At 35.8% G+C, this 17,936-nt stretch overlaps 2 protein-coding genes across 2 annotated transcripts; one reads left to right on the plus strand and one right to left on the minus strand.

Annotated features, from left to right (window-relative positions):
• Positions 1 to 3,987: 3,987 nt before the first annotated feature.
• On the minus strand, positions 3,988 to 6,355 carry LOC125204563 (GDSL esterase/lipase At5g03810-like). Its single transcript, XM_048103250.2, has 5 exons — positions 6,081 to 6,355; positions 5,177 to 5,301; positions 4,874 to 5,107; positions 4,364 to 4,619; positions 3,988 to 4,290 (listed from the first exon to the last, which is right to left on the minus strand). The coding sequence occupies exons 1-5, from the start codon at positions 6,316 to 6,318 to the stop codon at positions 4,097 to 4,099; spliced, it is 1,047 nt and encodes a 348-aa protein (XP_047959207.2). The 5' UTR covers positions 6,319 to 6,355; the 3' UTR covers positions 3,988 to 4,096.
• Positions 6,356 to 13,471: 7,116 nt separating this feature from the next.
• LOC125207137 (DEAD-box ATP-dependent RNA helicase 38-like) lies at positions 13,472 to 17,655 on the plus strand. The gene is made up of 9 exons (XM_048106355.2): positions 13,472 to 13,625; positions 13,706 to 13,939; positions 14,099 to 14,392; positions 14,780 to 15,007; positions 15,519 to 15,584; positions 16,032 to 16,448; positions 16,564 to 16,675; positions 17,004 to 17,089; positions 17,193 to 17,655. The coding sequence occupies exons 2-9, from the start codon at positions 13,724 to 13,726 to the stop codon at positions 17,253 to 17,255; spliced, it is 1,482 nt and encodes a 493-aa protein (XP_047962312.1). The 5' UTR covers positions 13,472 to 13,625; positions 13,706 to 13,723; the 3' UTR covers positions 17,256 to 17,655.
• The last annotated feature ends 281 nt before the right edge of the window (positions 17,656 to 17,936 follow it).

Below are 17,936 nucleotides of genomic sequence, written 5' to 3' on the forward strand. Positions count from 1 at the left end.
TGTGATAGTAATAAAATGAAAGAATCGTTTACTTGTCCCAAAGGAATATGCAAATGATGCAGATTTTATTTTAGTTTGTAAATAGAACTAGTACAGTACAGGCTTCGTCATTATGAACTTTCAAATTTTGAAAATTCAACTACACTACTAATAATATGGACTCACTCTCTATTAATACTACTATCGTAGAAAATTATGAATTTTCAAATTTCGGAAATTCAACTACACTTACTAATAATATGGACACATTCTCTATTAATACTACTTCCACTATCATTATTTAATCTCTCTTTTACTTTATCAATTATGCATTAAAACTCGTATTCAACCAAATGCTTATATTTTTCATGGACGAAGGGAAATTTTCCATCCCTAGTTAAAAAACTACTACAAGTCTGTTATTTCATTTTGTCCTAATTTTACATGGTTTGAGTTTGATACTATTTGGTTTGGTTGTGAAGGAAATATTCCTTTGTTTATTTAACTATTTTGTTTTTTTGTTTGTTGAGGCGTTTTAAAAGTATTTGTTGTATCATTACTAATTTTAGATAGCATACATCATTATATGCAGAAATATCGCCGGAAATTGTTGAATATATATAGTGTTTGCCAAAACTACAATTTGGTTGGTTGCATCAGCAATCTGAGCATGTGCAACCGCATATATTTCTTGGAATCGAATGGTTTCTTGGGCTGGGAATATAAATAATAATTGCTACGCGATAAAAATGCCTAACATACATTTTCATTTCGTGTATTTATATTATTTAATAAAATACACATCTAGAAATTATAGATAGGCCGTACTCACACCCAAACATATCAATTCTTAAATAGCAATTGCCACCACCAAATTGGCAACTGATGAACTAAACATAGTAATTGTAAAATAACAGTGCTTTGATTCTCTTCAAAAGATTAATACTACTCCTATATAAAAGTAAAGTTTTCAGTACTTAATCATAACAAATAAAATTTTATTCGGAATATATACTCCAATTGATTTATAATATAGAAGTAAATATTATTTATCGTGCATTAATTTGTGCTATAAGTAGACAAGCATTATGAGTAAATGTTTTGTCGGTATAATTGAACACCTAGATTGCATAGTGTAAACTGTTTGGTCTAATATAACTTGTGGCAAGGGTAGCACTACAGAAAATATTGAATTAAAGGAGTAATTGGTTTAATGAGATGAATTATGGCATTGTATTCTTCAAGTAAGCATACATTTTACACTATTATACTAATAATTACTCACTACTCTGACTATGAAATTGTTTAACGTCTCGAGCGAATAATTTCATATAGTAAATATTAGTAAATCAAAATGTACATTAATTAAATAATTCCATGATTCTTGATTGAGGTGTTTGAGTGATAGTGGGGGTTCGCGCGACATCAACGTAGCGTGGACGTCTATAGATGTCGATGACAAACATCAGTCAATTAATTAATTGACTCTTACTTGTATAATAATACTCCCTTCATTCACGATTAAGAGTCTCATTTCTAAATGGCGCGGGTTTTAAGAAATGTTAAGAAAAGTAGATGGAAGAAAGTTAGTGGAATAAGGGTCTCACTTGTATATATTAATTTTAAATGATATGTGAGTGGAATGAGTTAGTGGAATATGAGGTCTTTTTACCATTTATGGTAATTATGAATCAGGGCTCTTATTCGTGGACGGACCAAAATGAAAAAACAGGACTCTTATTCGTGTACGGAGGGAGTATTAATTAATACTCCCTCTGTTCCACATGCATTTCATTTTCTGCCCTCGTTTTGAAAAAATGATAATAAATAGTTAAAGTGGAGAGAGAGTAAATTAAGAGAAAGAATAATGTAGAGAAGAGTTTTATCTACAATATTATCTCTTTTACTTTACTTTTTCTTCACTTTAACTATTTATAATTATTTTTTCAAAACGACGCAAAATGAAATGCCTCTATTACTATGGAACGGAGGGAGTAGTTAATTAGATTCAGTATTTTGAGGAGGGTCGTATAATATATACTTGGAATACCGAACATACCTAAAATGATGGCACACAAGTATCGAATACAGTTTGACTTCTAAGATTTTTTGTTGCATATAGTATTTTAGCTGATTAACATTTGATAGTCGAATAGTTGTTTAAGTACTGGGTTAGGTTTTTGTGCCGGGCTTCAGTTTAATCAAACTTCAATTCATTTCTAACGTATCTGTAATTGACTGGGTCTCGATCAATTAAAAAAATTAAAATGGTGAATAATTGATTTTATTTTTATTTTTATTTTTATTTTTATTTTTATTTTTATTTTTATTTTTATTTTTATTTTTATTTTTATTTTTATTTTTATTTTTATTTCTATGTGTGAATAAGATGTGGGGATGCTCTTTGTTTGATAATCTGGCCCAGTTGCTTACAGAACTTGAAATATGAATAGTGTGAACTGAATCTAACAACCCAAAAGTTTATGGGCTTAGGTTGAATGAATGAGCTAAAAGAGGATAATTCAGCACTAAAACTGAATCCATATCTATTTTTAAATCAAGTACTTCCTCCGTCTTCAAAAGTTTATCTCATTTTTCTATTTTCATCCGTCGCACAAAATTTATCCCATTTCACCTTTTATCATTTTTGGTAGTGGGTCCATATTCCATCAACTCATTCATACTCACATTTTATTATAAAACTAATACTCACCCGTCTCACAGAAATAGGCCATATTTCATTTTTTGTCCGTCTCATAGAAATAGTCATTATCCATTTATGGCAAACTTTTTATCCTCCTCTTTTAATTTATCATTTATGAGTCTCACAATCCACTACACAATTTCAACAGTTTTTTCTCTTTCTCTCTTACTTTACCAATTACACATTAAAACACATGCTCGTCCCAAATGGTCAATTTCTATGGGACGGAGGAAATATATAAAAGTAGGACCCACATTTCACTAACTTTTTCAACTCACTTTTCATTACATTTCTTAAAATCCATGCCGAGTCAAAGTGGGGCAATATTTGGGAGAGTAACTGATACTACAAGTAGACCAGAAAACTTACTCATATAGAGTATTAACTTGTTTCATTACACTGCATATTTTATTGAAAAATTCGTGTGTCTTGATCACATATTTTGAAATATCAGTAAATTTAATCTTAAATCCGGAAAGGTCAACAAATTTTGAGACTTATATTCTAAAATTTCTCATTTTCAATGGTCTTTTTTGTCAAAAGAGGTCAACTTTGTTGACGTCATTATCATTTTTAGAATATTAAAAAAATTATGGAACATTTTATTTCAATATTTTACCCAAAATCGAATTTTTCGAATAAATACTACTACAAGATAAAAGAACAGAAAAAAATAAAATAAGGAGAAATCATATGTAGTTAAATGAGAGAATTGTGGATTGTGAGTATTATTTATTAAGTAAAAAATAAAAAATGAAGTAAAAATGCGGATGCTCATAATTCAGCATGGCTCTCAAACTTTTAGTTTTAATTATTAACCTAGATATGCTATACGGTGGATAGCCACTCCAGTATTTTGCATTATAAATTTATGTCGAAAACTCAATTCCGCAATACGCTTTATGAAGACCATTTTCAATAATTTTTTATATATTACTTACTATAAAAGTTTTACCAAATCACAATACTATTGCTTGAAGACCATTTTCAATAATTTTTTTTTATATTACTTACTATAAAAGTTTTACCAAATCACAATACTATTGCTTGATATTTTAAATTGTACTTCTTCCGTCCCTAATAAATTATACTATACTCACATTTTATTATAAAATTAATATATAAAAGTGATAATTCATATTTCAATGACTTTTTTAATCCGCTTTATTTTTTATTTTTTTAAATCTATGTAGTCAAATGCATATTTCTAATGGCATGGACAGAGGTAGTAATAAGGTTGGTGAATAATGAATTATGATGAATCGATTAAAGATGTGTGACAGCTGTGGCTTTTGAGTAGCGCATGGTGGAAGCAATCATATAATTATAACTAAGATTGATAGTGTTATTGAGAAAGAGCAAAAGCAACACAAGCATGAAAATGATTATTGGGTTTGGGGAATATTGTGTAAACTAAGAGATAAGTTCAAATCCCTGTTGTAGAAGAGCCTGCGCCAATATCTCATTAGCAGCTTCGGAAGGGTGAAATCCATCCCAGAACACATACCCCGTGGCGTTGGAGCACGTTCCCAACGATCTTGAATTGCACAGAATCGATGTTTCTACTGTCCCTGTTCCACAACATGCTCTCCTCGCTTCAAACAATCCTGCAATTAATTAAACCGTTCATCGCATCAAATTCATTCATTCATTCGTAATGCTAGTAATAGCACTACGTACCGCTGTCGCCGGGGTTGGTAATCATGTCCAGCAGAGGCTGGTAGATGTCGAAGACCACGAGTTTGAGGCCAAACAAGCTGGCCTTTAGATTCTCAGACGCGGAGTTCAATTTCTGGTTGAACAATACGGCGTCCTTGTTGAGCCTCGCCACGCACTCATTGCTCCCTCCTCCAAATAACGTTATTGCCGCGGGCAAGCACCCCACTGGCGGTAGGCTTGTCACTCCGATTCTCCTCGCTCCGAGTTTGTACAGATTCTGTCTCCCATCACCAACCACAAATTATTAATTACTTGCCCCATTCCATAATAATATGAGCATTTCCATTTATGAAAAGTTGTTGTCAACTCATTATCCATATATATCAATTTATTTACAACATGTACCACTGTGACCCATCATTACTAATACGTGGGTTCCACTATTCAATAACACTGCTTTAATTATTATTTTCTTTTTTTCTTATTTTATCAATTGTGCATTAATTTTCGTGTCATTTTAAATGCACGTACCTGTATCAAGGAAGAGTAGGATCGCAGCAGAAGGTGGGAGAATTGTTCGGGAGAATAGACGGTGTTGAGCAAAGGATTAATGTAGTAATTCTGTATAAAATCACTGCTGCCTGCGCTCAACAGGTGGATTCCTCCTGAGAATATGGCATCGCCTTTGCTCTTCCCCACCATCTTCACCACCTTGCTCTGCCATTCCTTGTAGTTTTGCAGCTGCTGCGTCAATGTTACAGCCCTCTGCAAACTTAACCATAAATAACTTCTTTTGTGCTATACCAACTTACTTAATGTAAAACTACTGCTTACATATAGTTGGGCTGTTGTTTCGTAGTAACCGGAAGCAGCCGACGCCAGGTTGACGCCGCTCAGGACCCCGGTGGCTTCTTTGCTGAGATACGCCGGGGGATACGAGCTGAAACCGAGGTAGTCGGCTGCAACAATATCACGGACGGACGCAGAAAATATATTACTAGTGCCTTTAAAAAAATATTACTAGTGCCTTTTTTAAAGAAAAGGAAGAACAAACTTTCAATTAGAAATTAGGAAACTTCTTTTAAATAAATACCAGTACTTCCTTTGTTAATTGAGTTATTTTTTCACTATAGGTAGTTCCAAGATAATTGAGACGCTGTTATTGGCATTTGAAACTTTTTAAAAATAACCATAATTGAGAACACAAAAGAAAATGTCCCTAAATTGAGGATAAATTATCATAATCTTTTGTTTTTTTTTAAAGACGCTGTTTGTGTTTGTGTCTCCTAATTTTAGTTGGGACACAAACAATAAGGACACTTTATGAAACATTGGTTGTGACACACAAATTAGCGTCCTTAATAGCATTGAAAAGAGTCTTTAGCTGTTTTTTTGTTGTAGAGTTACTTTATCATCTCTCTAACTTTATTTCATCCACCTAACACACTAATCCTTTTTTTCCTTAATCTATGTGTCGAAAATAAGTGTTTCAATTAATAAGAAACGGAGGAAGAATATGCTTATGCTCCTTTTCTAATTGTTTCCAATTAACCCTATTCTTTTCCAAACAAATAGTCTCTCTTTTTAAAGAACTTAAAGAATATCAATTTCAGCCCTTTTTATCATTCAACATTCAAGCAATTAGTCTTTACACCATTAGCTTGGTAATGGCTAAGCATATATTTTAAATTTTCAATCAAAGTAGCAAAAAAATAAATAAATAAACAAATTAAGTTACCGATGAAGTCGATGGCGAGCTTTCCGTTGCAGAACCTTCCGGTCGGGGCATGAGTGATATAGTCTCTCCCATAGGGAAGGAAGTCTGCTTTGATCAACGTTAAAAGATTGTTGTTGTTTCCCACATCAACCACGGAATCACCGAAGATGCAAAGCGCAGGAACAAGAGGGTCTCCACCAACAACTGATAACACCACTGAAATCGTACCAGCAAAAAATATGCATATTCTTGATACCATTTCTTCTTTCCTTTCAAAATTGATGAAAAATACAGGGACTATTTATGGAGGTATGTGGTAAGTAAACGGAAAGTAATGATTTCTTTTATGTATTCAAACATTATATTTGTCATAATTATGTTGTGCACAATGTGCTATGGTGTGCCACTTACATGAGTAGTATAATCCATCATCTTTAGTGCACCAATTGGTTTCTGTCTGTTGCAAAAAAGTAGATTGAATTTGTCATCCATAGCAGTTCTAAACAGCATCTCACAAAAATAAATTTCAGTTTATGCTTTTTGTCTAGTTTTGGAGAGTTTGTTGAAGGGGTCATGGTTTAAGCAACCATTTTTAACGATAACGTTGCGTGCAATGAAACATGCATAGTTTCTTTGTTCCCTTAAACTCTATTCCACCTAAATGAGCGTAATCTCATCATCTATTTTTAAAAAAGCAAAATGGAAATTTTAATTGGGGTCGTATACAGTTCAGTAGAATATAATTTTATTTCGCAGACGAGGAGAGGAAGTATTATTTTGAAACCAAAGTACTTATTTTGGATGATGGGTCATAACTCATAAATTAGATCCAATTTCCATTTATAGTCATTTATTTATAGAAAACATCATCTTGAATATAAAAATGTTTTTGGGAGTGTGCATGACTTTAATTAGTTAAGTTTAATTTTCTTTTGTGTAAATTATAGTACTCCACATATTTACATTTCGTATTGCGAAGTTCCAGGATTTCTAAATCTTTTGGCTTATAGTCTTTAATAGAATATTGCTAATAGATTTTTACAAATTTCAAAATTTGTTAGTATTATATTCAAAATTAGTTTTATAATTGAAATTATCTATAAATTATAGATGCGTTGGTATTTGCACGTTCTTATAGCTGCCCAATTTCATTTATATGTGATTTTTATTGTACTCCTATTGATCTCGAGCTTTTAAAGCAGACGTGTGTCATTGCCAGATAGATGACAAACGACTGATAATCTTTCTAAATTGCAGTGCTACTACATAAAAATGCATGTTATTAGACGAATCTTTTGTCATAGCAAATAGTACGTCTTTTTCACATGTCTTAACTCTTAGAGCAACCGCAAATCCGCAATAGCGGACGAACGCACGCCCTAGCCACCGGCTAGCGGCTCGTCTGTCGCGTTAGTCCGCTATTGCCTATTTGACCTAGGAAGATTCCTCGACACTCTTCATTGCTTCTTAGTTTCCACCTTGAAGACTAGGTGAATTTCAACCGTGGGGAGTTGATACGAGCATTTCTTCAATAATATCTCCTATCTCTATTATTTAGTCCAATAATGATTTACCATATCTTTCTATGTATGCTTAGGATTATTTCTTGTTCATTAAATAAGGTTCTAGCATTATAAATAGGAACGTTGTTATTCATTTGAATCATTCAAGAAATATCAAATTATCCATATTTTCTTTTATGCTTTTTTCGCACTTTATTTCAATCTCAATTCTCGGTTGATCGATAGACTTTGCTACCACAACTTCCTTTGTTTGTTCTATGTTCTTGTTAAGGGATATACCCTCAACACGCTCGCAGTACACGACTTGTCTCTAGTTGTTGGAGTAGATTGAGTCCTCCATATATCAACAACACTTCGTCAGAAAGCATGGTCTCATCATCGGTGTAATGCCTCCCTGGGGCGTATTGTTCGTTGATCTGCACAGGCAGCAACTTCTTGGCTTTCGCCTTCACCTTCTTCTTTCTTGACTGGGTTTTGGGGATCGGCTCCATGTCGTTGTGTACTGGGTGGTCGGATCCCACTTGGACTCCACAGAACCCAGTGTATCGAATAGTCGAAATTTGTCAGGTGCATGACCCTGCCATCAGGCACCGCCGATCAGCGTTCCATCAAGGCTATTTGGGTTTAGGAAACTGCCAGGATTTATCCTTGAATTACTATTGAGAGAGAAGAGTGGTATGAAATGTATGAGAATGAAGTAAAAATGGTGATATATATAGTGGAAAAAAAAACTTAAAATTCGAAATTATCGTCCGGACTCCCGAAATGGGTTAGACAATGATCGTCTGACCTTAAGGCCGCGGACTATGTCTCGAGAGTGACCATCGGGCGAGTTTCGTTCGCCCACCTGCAGTAGCAGACAAATCATCCGCCCCATTGTGGTGCTATAATGCTCTTATTGGTTAGTGCGTATTAAGTTTTAGCATTTCAAAATATTTTTGTTTTAAATTATTAATGCCTAGATATAGATACTTATATGACTATTTTTAAGTGTTTGATATCATAGTTATTCTATTATGTCAGCCCGTGGTTTTCTCTATGGCCCATTTGAGCCCGCAATTTTTTCCTTAAAATACAAAGATATGTGAAGACTTATGAAACGTGCAGTGCGGTTTTGTTATCTCACTCGATCTAACGGGTCCAGAGGATTCGACTAGACTTCAGAGGCTAGAAGATCATGAAACTATCAGACATGGGTCGTTGGATGCACTCTATTTCTTCAAAACCTCAACCAACTATACTACAACTAGCACATGGAAGTAAATGATCGATCCCACGAGGACGGATGTGTTACGAAACTGCATTTGAGGATGTTTTGGGAAAAAGGGGTTGGCTGCTGCCACGCACTGGTAGCTCATCATTTACTTTCAACCTGGGTCCTTCATATGCTTTTCCAGATCTCAGGGTAACTTGGCTGACATTTGCCCTGTCAGGTGGCTTTACTGAGGCTGGAATTCTCCCTTCATTTCCTCGCATATCGCTCAGGGACGTTGCGATCTGAGATAATTGCTTCGACATCAAATTCATTGCGGCTTTGTGTTCCTGCTGAGCATCCTGTAGCTTGTGGACTACGTCATTATTGGCCAGTAAGTTGTTCTGAATGTGTTGTTGAGAACTCACTAGGTCATGGACCATATCATCCAGATTCCTCTGGGGTCTGGAGTTCGGTTGACTGCCACTTGGCCCTTGACCATGATTTGGTCCACTCCCTTGATGCGGGCAAAAGTTTCCTTGACCTCCTTGGTTGTTGTTGTACTGATTCCCTGGTCCCTGATAGTTGTTGTTCCTCTGGTGCGGGGGTACATATGAGCTTCCCTGGTTATTTTGATTCCTATTGTTCCAGTTAGGCTGATTTCCTTGACCTCCTTGACTCCAATTACCCTGTCCTCCTTGATTCCAGTTGCCCTGTCCTTCTTGGTTCCTTCCGGACCAATTGGATTGGCCCCCTTGATTTCCTTCTGAGTTAGTAATCTGGAGTTGAGGATTTTGACTCCCATCGGACCACCTGAAGCATGGATTGTCCCTCCACGGAGCTTCTTTAATTTTCCACTGGTTTCAATTACTGCCCTGATTATTTTGGTTCCAATTTCCCACAGCATTTATATGGGCTGGACAATTCATTCCTCCTTGAGGTCCGTAACATGTAACCATCCTCTGGACCCAGTGCTTGTTTATCTTTTTCTGTTGGACCCGGTGAGTCGTTTTTCCCCAGGGCGGTTAGAATAGTCTTCTCCAGCTGCTCCATTTTAACATCCATCCTTGCGTCCACTCGAGCATCCATTCTTTCTTCACTTTGCACTGTTACTGCATCTACACTTCCTCTCCTTAGGATGGTACGAGATGAATCGTATGCCTTTTTTGCATCAATTAATCTTCCCAGGATCTCTCGGGCTTCGCTCACCTTCCTCTTGGTGAAATTTCATCCGCTAGCGGTATTCATCAGGTCTTTAGACTCAGGTTTCGCCCCTTCATAGAATAGATAGTAGGTTTCGGCTTCCGTCATCCTGTGGTTCGGGCAAGCATCGAGCAGTCCCTTAAATCTAGACCAGTATTGACTCAACGATTCATCATAGTCTTGCTTGCATTCCTGAATCTCCTTCTTAAGAGCATTCGTTTTGTTAGAAGGGAAAAAGTAATCCAGGAATTCTAACTTGAATTCCTTCCATGTATGAATCGAGTCGGGTGGCAACCTTAACAGCCAAGTGTTAGCCTCTCCCTTCAGCGAAACGGGATCGCGCGTAGGCGGTAATCCTCCTCTGTTGTATCGTTGGGCCTCTTCTGAATACTGCAAAGCTTACTGAATTCGTTGAGAAATTCGTATGGACATTCATTCCTCCGACCCAAGAAATTGAGTAGAATGCCCAGCACATTAGTTTTGATGTCAATCGCCCTCTGGCGCTGGGTAGAGACGATAGCCTGGGCAGGCTCGCCATCTAGATGGGCAAAGAGCGAGCCAATCTCCGGGTCGTCGTCGCCTGCGTTGGCCATATCTTCAACGCTTTCCTCCTCTGTTTCTGAGGTTGACTTTGGTTCCTTCTTAACTGACGAAGTTGACTCTTCATCGCTCTCCGAACTCAGGTGAACTAGATCCCCTGTTGTAAGCCCCGATCTGGTGGTAACTGGGAATATCGCTTCCTTGACCCGCCAACTAGTCTGGGCGCTTCTCCAACCAGGTGAGTTGTTCCAGTGTCCGAACCTGGAGCTCCTGTTCATAAACTGAAAAAAGAAACAAAAGAAAACATAATAAGTAAACTATTTACACCAAAACATTCGCAAACACACAAATAACACCATGCATCCCTGACAACGACGCCATTTGAAGACTTATGAAACGTGCAGTGTGGTTTTGTTATCTCACTCGATCTAACAGGTCCAGAGGATTCGACTAGACTTCAGAGGCTAGAAGATCATGAAACTATCAAACAGGGGTTGTTGGATGCACTCTATTTCTTCAAAACCTCAACCCACTATACTACAACCAGCACAGGGAAGTAAAGGATCGATCCCACGAGGACGAATGTGTTACGAAACTGCATTTGAGGATGTTTTGGGAAAAAGGGGTTGGCTGCTGCCACGCAATTTTGTGGGTCGAGAACTTAAAACTACTGGGTCTGAGAGATAGGAAAAACTTTACTCTACCTACTGGGTCTAAGAAATGAGAACGTACGGAACATGCATGACTTAGAGAAACGAGATATTTTAAAGTTCCAAGACAACTGGAGTTAACTTAACTAAACGGACTTTCCTAATTTGGACAGACAAGTATAAAACGAAAAGTGGGGACAAGTTTCCTTAAACTACCAGGGTATGGAAAAGCATGCAGAAAAAGCAAAGTAGATGTGCAGAAAGTACCGACAAAAGCAGATTTGGTTCTAACTACCAACAACTTCATCTTCTTCGGGAATCAAACCAGAATAGCAGATAAAACAGAGTATTAAACACCATGAAAACAGAGCAAACTTCAGATCTAAACTTAAAATGAGAAATTAAAGCCTAAACTAACAGATCTATGCTACTGGACCTAAAGGATGCAAAAACAGAAAGTAAATAGCCATAATCATGCAAACGTAAACAAAAAACACCGGATCTACAAAACTCCAACTCAAATCCACCACGATTCTACAAATCCAAACATCTCCATACGTAAATCCACAACCTCCAACAATGAACCAACAAATCTCAGCTTCAAACATCCAACAATAAACAAGACCGAAAGTAACAAGCAAGAAATAAACGTCAACTCAGAGATATCCAACAAAAACCAACATAAACTTCCATAATAGCGAGAAATAGGTTCAAATCCAGCAGATCAAAGTTAGAAACTAGAGTTACGAAACTTAAAAACCAACAAGTACTTGAAACTGAAAGCAAACTAAACAAAGCAAAGTAAATATTGTTTCTTCGCCTTCACAAGGCGGTGTTACACAGCAACAAAACAACGATGAGAACCACGTTTGCCAGAATCACTCCATCTCCAAGTGCACAGCAAGTGAAATGAGAAATTTGAAGTGTGGAACTAAGGAATAGAACAAGAGCTTGAACTAAAAGTGTGTGTAGAAGTGACTATCTTATTCTTCAATGTTGAGCTCTTTATATATGTGAGGCTCTGATCCCTAGGGTATCCCTCTGGTAATTAGACGCTTTTGCCATTGAATAAGACTCTTTAAAATAATCTGCTTTTGCTCCATTCTGCTCCTGTCGCCAACTTTTAATTCTCCCAGGTCCGAACGACGACTTCTGATTTTTACTTCAATTTCATCTCTTTTACATCTACCAGGTCAGGTAACAACAACTCCTAGGTCCGGCAGATTTACTACGCACTTGAACTCATAAACACAGATTAGCGCCCCAAATGCACAGAATTTTAACCCAAAACCAATGCATGAAACGAGCCTTATCAATATGTATCTCACAAATTTGGTCGGAAACATTTCTACCTCATTTATTATGATTTATTAATACAAAATCTTGATAATTTCTTGTCTACCAAACAACAACGAAAAAACATTCATCCGAGCTTATATTGACACGAAGCCCGCATTTCTTATTTTATTTAACAAATCTTGATATATCTCATCTTTAATGAATTGAATATTGATCAAAATATATTAAATTTGAAACTAATTAAAATATATTAATTATGTTAATTGGATAAATATAGGATGAAAATTGAAAATATTGAATCTTTGTGTTGCTATTTAACTTGTGAATTAATTCAAAGAAGAGACATTATAATAAAAATAAAATTTTAATTTTACCCAAATAAAAGGCAAATTAAACTCTAGCGACTAGTGTAATGAGAAAAAATTGCCTAGCCTAGATATACTATTCGGCATAATGAGTTGGTATGTCCAACAAATAATTATTTGACAAGTGAATATTTAAAAAAGTCATGTTCCAACTTCCAACTATACATAAATACACCTGGAAACTAATAAATATAAAATCTAAATTAATTATTACTTTAAATTATAAAAAAAAATTCAAAATATTTTGTACTTACATCATATACATACCCCCAATTGTATAATATTGTATCCAATAGGAGTAATACTATATTCGTACAATTATACATACTTTTTTGCTATTTTATTTTATTATTTTAAATTTTCCTTATAATTTTATATGCTATCAAAAAAAGTAGAAAAAGAATTAAAAATTATTAATAATGTATCAACAAAATTTAAATTAATAGCCTGACTTTTATATTTATCTCTGTATATGGAATATACGTTTTTTTATATAATATCACGTGTGGCCTACATAGATAATGAAGGGTGGCTATTAACTTAAATTTTGTGAACATATTAATAATTATTTTCAATTGTTTTATAGTACTTATTTTATAGTTAAAACAATGTATGAAATTTTAAATTAAAAAAGTAGCAAATGCATAGCATAATTTGTACGCTGTACGCCATATATTACTCTTATTAGATGCAACAGTATTTTATTATAAACTTTTCCAAATAGTAATAGAATTCAACTCTCAATTATACTATACTCCGCCGCCCCACCGCCTTTCCTCGCCGGATTCTCGCCGGTCAGCTATTCCTCCTTCTCAATTTCTGAAACTTTGATTTATTTTAGTTGGATTGTATATCTCACATTATATTAGTATAGATTGTTGTTTCTCCTTCCATGGCTGACAGCGTGAGTAGTAGCTCATCTACCAACGCCACCATTACCCCGCCGGAGACGAAGTCGTGGGCGGATGTCGCTGATGAGGAGGCGGCTGCGGAGAAGCAAAACGACGCCTCGCCGGCTACGGATATCAAATTGGACTCTTTGGTTGTCGACGAGTCCAAACAAGGTCCACTCGCCCTCACTAATCCCGACGATTCCACCATAGAAGCGGTAATTTTCTACCTTTCTCTCTACTTTTTGCCTATAATTTGTCCTCGATTTTATTGATTTAAGCTTTAGGACTAGGTTTTTATTGTGATTTTGCAATCGAAGATAATTGTAGGGTTTTAATTGGGATTTTGATTTCCTGCTTTTTGAGTTAAATCATAGGTTGCGTCCGGGGACACTCCATATAACTCAGCTAAGAGATTCGAAGACTTGAACTTGTCACCTGAATTGCTGAAGGGGCTTTATGTTGAGATGAAGTTTGAGCAACCTAGCAAGATTCAGGCTATCAGTTTACCCATGATCTTAACTCCTCCTTACAAGAATTTAATAGCTCAAGCTCATAATGGATCCGGGAAGACCACTTGCTTCGTCCTTGGTATGTTGAGCCGAGTTGATCCGAATGTCCGTGAACCTCAGGCTCTCTGTATTTGCCCCACCAGGGAATTAGCCATTCAGGTTTGTTTTGCTTGCTTGTATAACTTAGGAATTTTTGCTAGTCTATGGTTATAGCCTTTTTGTTTGGCTGGGGGATTCATATAGGTCTATATTTTGTTTGGGAAAAGCTAAAGAGGGTGAAAAACTCCTTGCAAGATTGAGTGTGGACTCGTCTCCAATCACTATTAATCAATATTTTCCTTTGCTTGCTTTTTGCTAATCAATGGTCATAGTTGTTTGGGAAAAGCTAAAGAGGGTGAAAAAAGACTGTTGTTTTGCTGTGGCTGCATAGTTGTGTCTTCTACTTAATTAATTCAATCAAGTGCTTATAATTATGTAATTATTGCAACCCAGACTTGTTTCATATTTATGTTATGGTCTTTGAGCAACACTGATTAAATTGTGCAGAATATGGAAGTGCTTCTGAAGATGGGGAAGTTCACTGGGATAACCTCAGAACTAGCCTTACCATCTGATCAAGCAAACTACATCCCAATACAAAAGAGGCCACCTATTACAGCGCAAGTAATCATCGGCACACCAGGCACAATCTCTAAATGGTTGCAGCACAAGAAATTGGGTTTGAGTAAAATGAAGATTCTTGTGTTTGATGAGGCAGACCACATGTTGGCAATGGTGAGTTGTGCGATTTCATTTGCCTGTTCTTATTGAGTTTTTGTTCGTATGGTGTTATACTGTTAATTGCACAATTACCTTTTATTTTGGTGTACTGTATGTAACGTTTGTGTAGTCACATGCTTTTTCTTTTTTCTTTTGGTTGACCTGTATACTCCATTTTTCACTTAGATTCTTCCACCCAATTGACTATCTTGGTAAATTAGGTCAATCTATACATGTCAATGCCTGGTCTTGTATGTTGGTCTGTGCTGTGGTACAGGGAAATTATCTGTCTAATTATATCCCATGCAAATTAATGACACGTGCACTCCTGGATCCATTTCTAATGCATCCAAATAAACGGATGGATCATAAATTGAGAAATAATCTTTTATGCATAAAGTATTTTGTGTTATGGTTCCCTGATGAAGTTAAGTTTACTGTATTGCGTATATTCTGATTTGTAATTCGTGAAGCATATAATATCTCATATTATAAGTTTATTGAGTGAATTTATTATCATATGCAGAGTGGATTCCGAGATGAATCAATCAGGATAATGAAGGCTATTGCTAAATCCAGTTCCAATTGCCAGGTTGGTTGTTTAGTGTACAAAATAATCATGTTTTTATGAATGTACTTCTCTTTTGCTTTTAGACATGATGCGTTTAAACCACTTTGCATTGCTTACTGAATTTGGAGTTATAGTTATTAGTATAGGGTATAATACATAATGCAAGTGCCCAGAAGATGTTCCTTGTCAATTTTATCTCTCTACTTCAGTATGAATCTTTTACTTCATTTTTTAATTATATATTTCCACGTGTATCATACCTAATTTTGTTACACGTTATGCAATCTGGTCATATGCTGCCATCTATTTGTCATATTTGGTGTGAGGGACATTGTTACCGAAGTGAAGGAATATCTAGGAGCTATATGATACAGAAAATGGAAATTATTTAATCTCAGAGTCAGATCAATATTCGTTGTCGACTGAATTATATTTTAAACTTTTTTTGTGTTGTGGAATATTGTTCAGGTCCTGTTATTCTCGGCTACCTTTGATGATGATGTGAAGGACTTTTCATCCAAAATAGCTGGAGAGATCTTTAAAGGACAACCTAACCAAATGTTTGTCAAAAAGGAAGAACTATCTCTGGAGTCTGTAAAACAGTACAAGGTTCATTGTCCTGACGAGCTTTCAAAGATCATGGTGATTAAAGACCAAATACTTGAACTTGGAGAGAAAGTGGGGCAGACAATTGTCTTTGTCAAATCCAGGAATGCTGCATCTATGTTGCACCAAGCTTTGGTCAAACTTGGCTATGAGGTGACTACGATTCAAGGTGCTCTGAATATAGAGGACAGGGACAAAATCATAAAAGAGTTCAAAGAAGGTCTGACCCAAGTTCTAATCGCAACTGATGTTCTTGCTCGAGGTTTTGACCAGAGCCAGGTGCTGCTACTGCTCATCTCTTTTGCTATTTTGCTTCAACGTGTATTATAATAGCAGTTCTTTACTTAACTTGGATCTTAACCTGATATAATAATTCCATATTATATTTGTGTAGGTTAATTTGGTTATCAATTTTGATCTTCCCGTGCAATATGGTCGTTATTCTGAGCCTGACAATGAGGTTTACTTGCACCGGGTTGGTAGAGCTGGGCGCTTTGGCCGCAAAGGTATTTCATTGTTAAAACATTGTTTTCTTGTGTTGGTTGATTTGGCATGCCCTTTGACTTCAATCATGCAGTGTAAATCCTGGGGTAGTTACTAGAATGGAGGACTGTTGTGGTTGTTAGTGTCAATATTTGCTTGTTAACCCATTTGATGTGTGTGGCTGACTATTTGTCATTTCATCATCTGAATTGGTATTTGCTTGGAACTTTTAAGGATCTGAAACAATACTCACGATTCAAAAACTTTTTGTGTGTTTTAGCCCGATTATTTCGGTTTGAAGCATGATTTTGATTAACCTGCTGGATAAAACTTGTATTTTGTGCTGGACAGGTGCTGTGTTCAACTTGCTTTGTCTTGACAGCGATGATATGATTATGGACAAGATTGAGAAACACTTCAACTCTCAGATTACTGAGGTAAAAAAAATCCACATAATTTGCCTTGATTTTGACTTGTTTATAACTTTTGTAGATAATAGTTTGATGACTCTGTGTATGATTGTGATCCTTTTCAATGCAGGTGGCTCCTTGGAATAGTCGGGAAGCATTCGAGGATGCTCTACGGCGCGCTGGGCTATTGTGATTATGTTTTGAGCAGACATCTTTAGATCATCTTATCATATTATCGAGGAGGGAGTTTTATTCTCAATTTTCATAGTGAATTCGAGTTTTATTCTCAATTTTCATAGTGAATTTGTGTTGAAGAGAAAAATGCTTTTCTGTTTGTCATGTTTTGTGTGGTATTAAATTTGTCAAAACATGCTACTTAGTTTCCTGGATATTTTCTCAGACTGAATTTTTTTGTTTTGATAGTCGACCGGAAATGCATGCTTCGTACTAGTAGCGAAGCCACGCAGGGGCAAGGGGGAACCAAGCCCTTGGTTCCCCATCAAATTTCCGATTTAGTATGTAGTATAATATATGCAAACAACAATATATGTGTAATGTCTTTGCCGCAGTTGGTTTGCCTTGGTGTCTTGTAATCCAGTTTTCCAAGTTCAAATCCTCTGGCATCAGAACTCCCTTTTTTCTATTTAATTTATCCTAGTCTTTTTTTCCTCTTTTCTTTATACTAATGCAATATAATGTGTATAATCAATTCTCTCCATTTTCTATTTTTTGGAACATAATTTTTATTTTTTCTCTTAAGCTAGTCTTTTTTCCTCTTTTCTTTATAATAATATTATAAGGGGAGTGTTATATTGCTAACTAATAACTTAATTGCTAACTACAACTAAATAATAGCCATTAGATATTCAAATTA

Source organism: Salvia hispanica, chromosome 6 (genome assembly GCF_029641045.1).
Source record: "Salvia hispanica isolate PSC_SH4W2 chromosome 6, Shi_PSC_v1, whole genome shotgun sequence".
NCBI classification, from domain to species: domain Eukaryota; kingdom Viridiplantae; phylum Streptophyta; class Magnoliopsida; order Lamiales; family Lamiaceae; genus Salvia; species Salvia hispanica.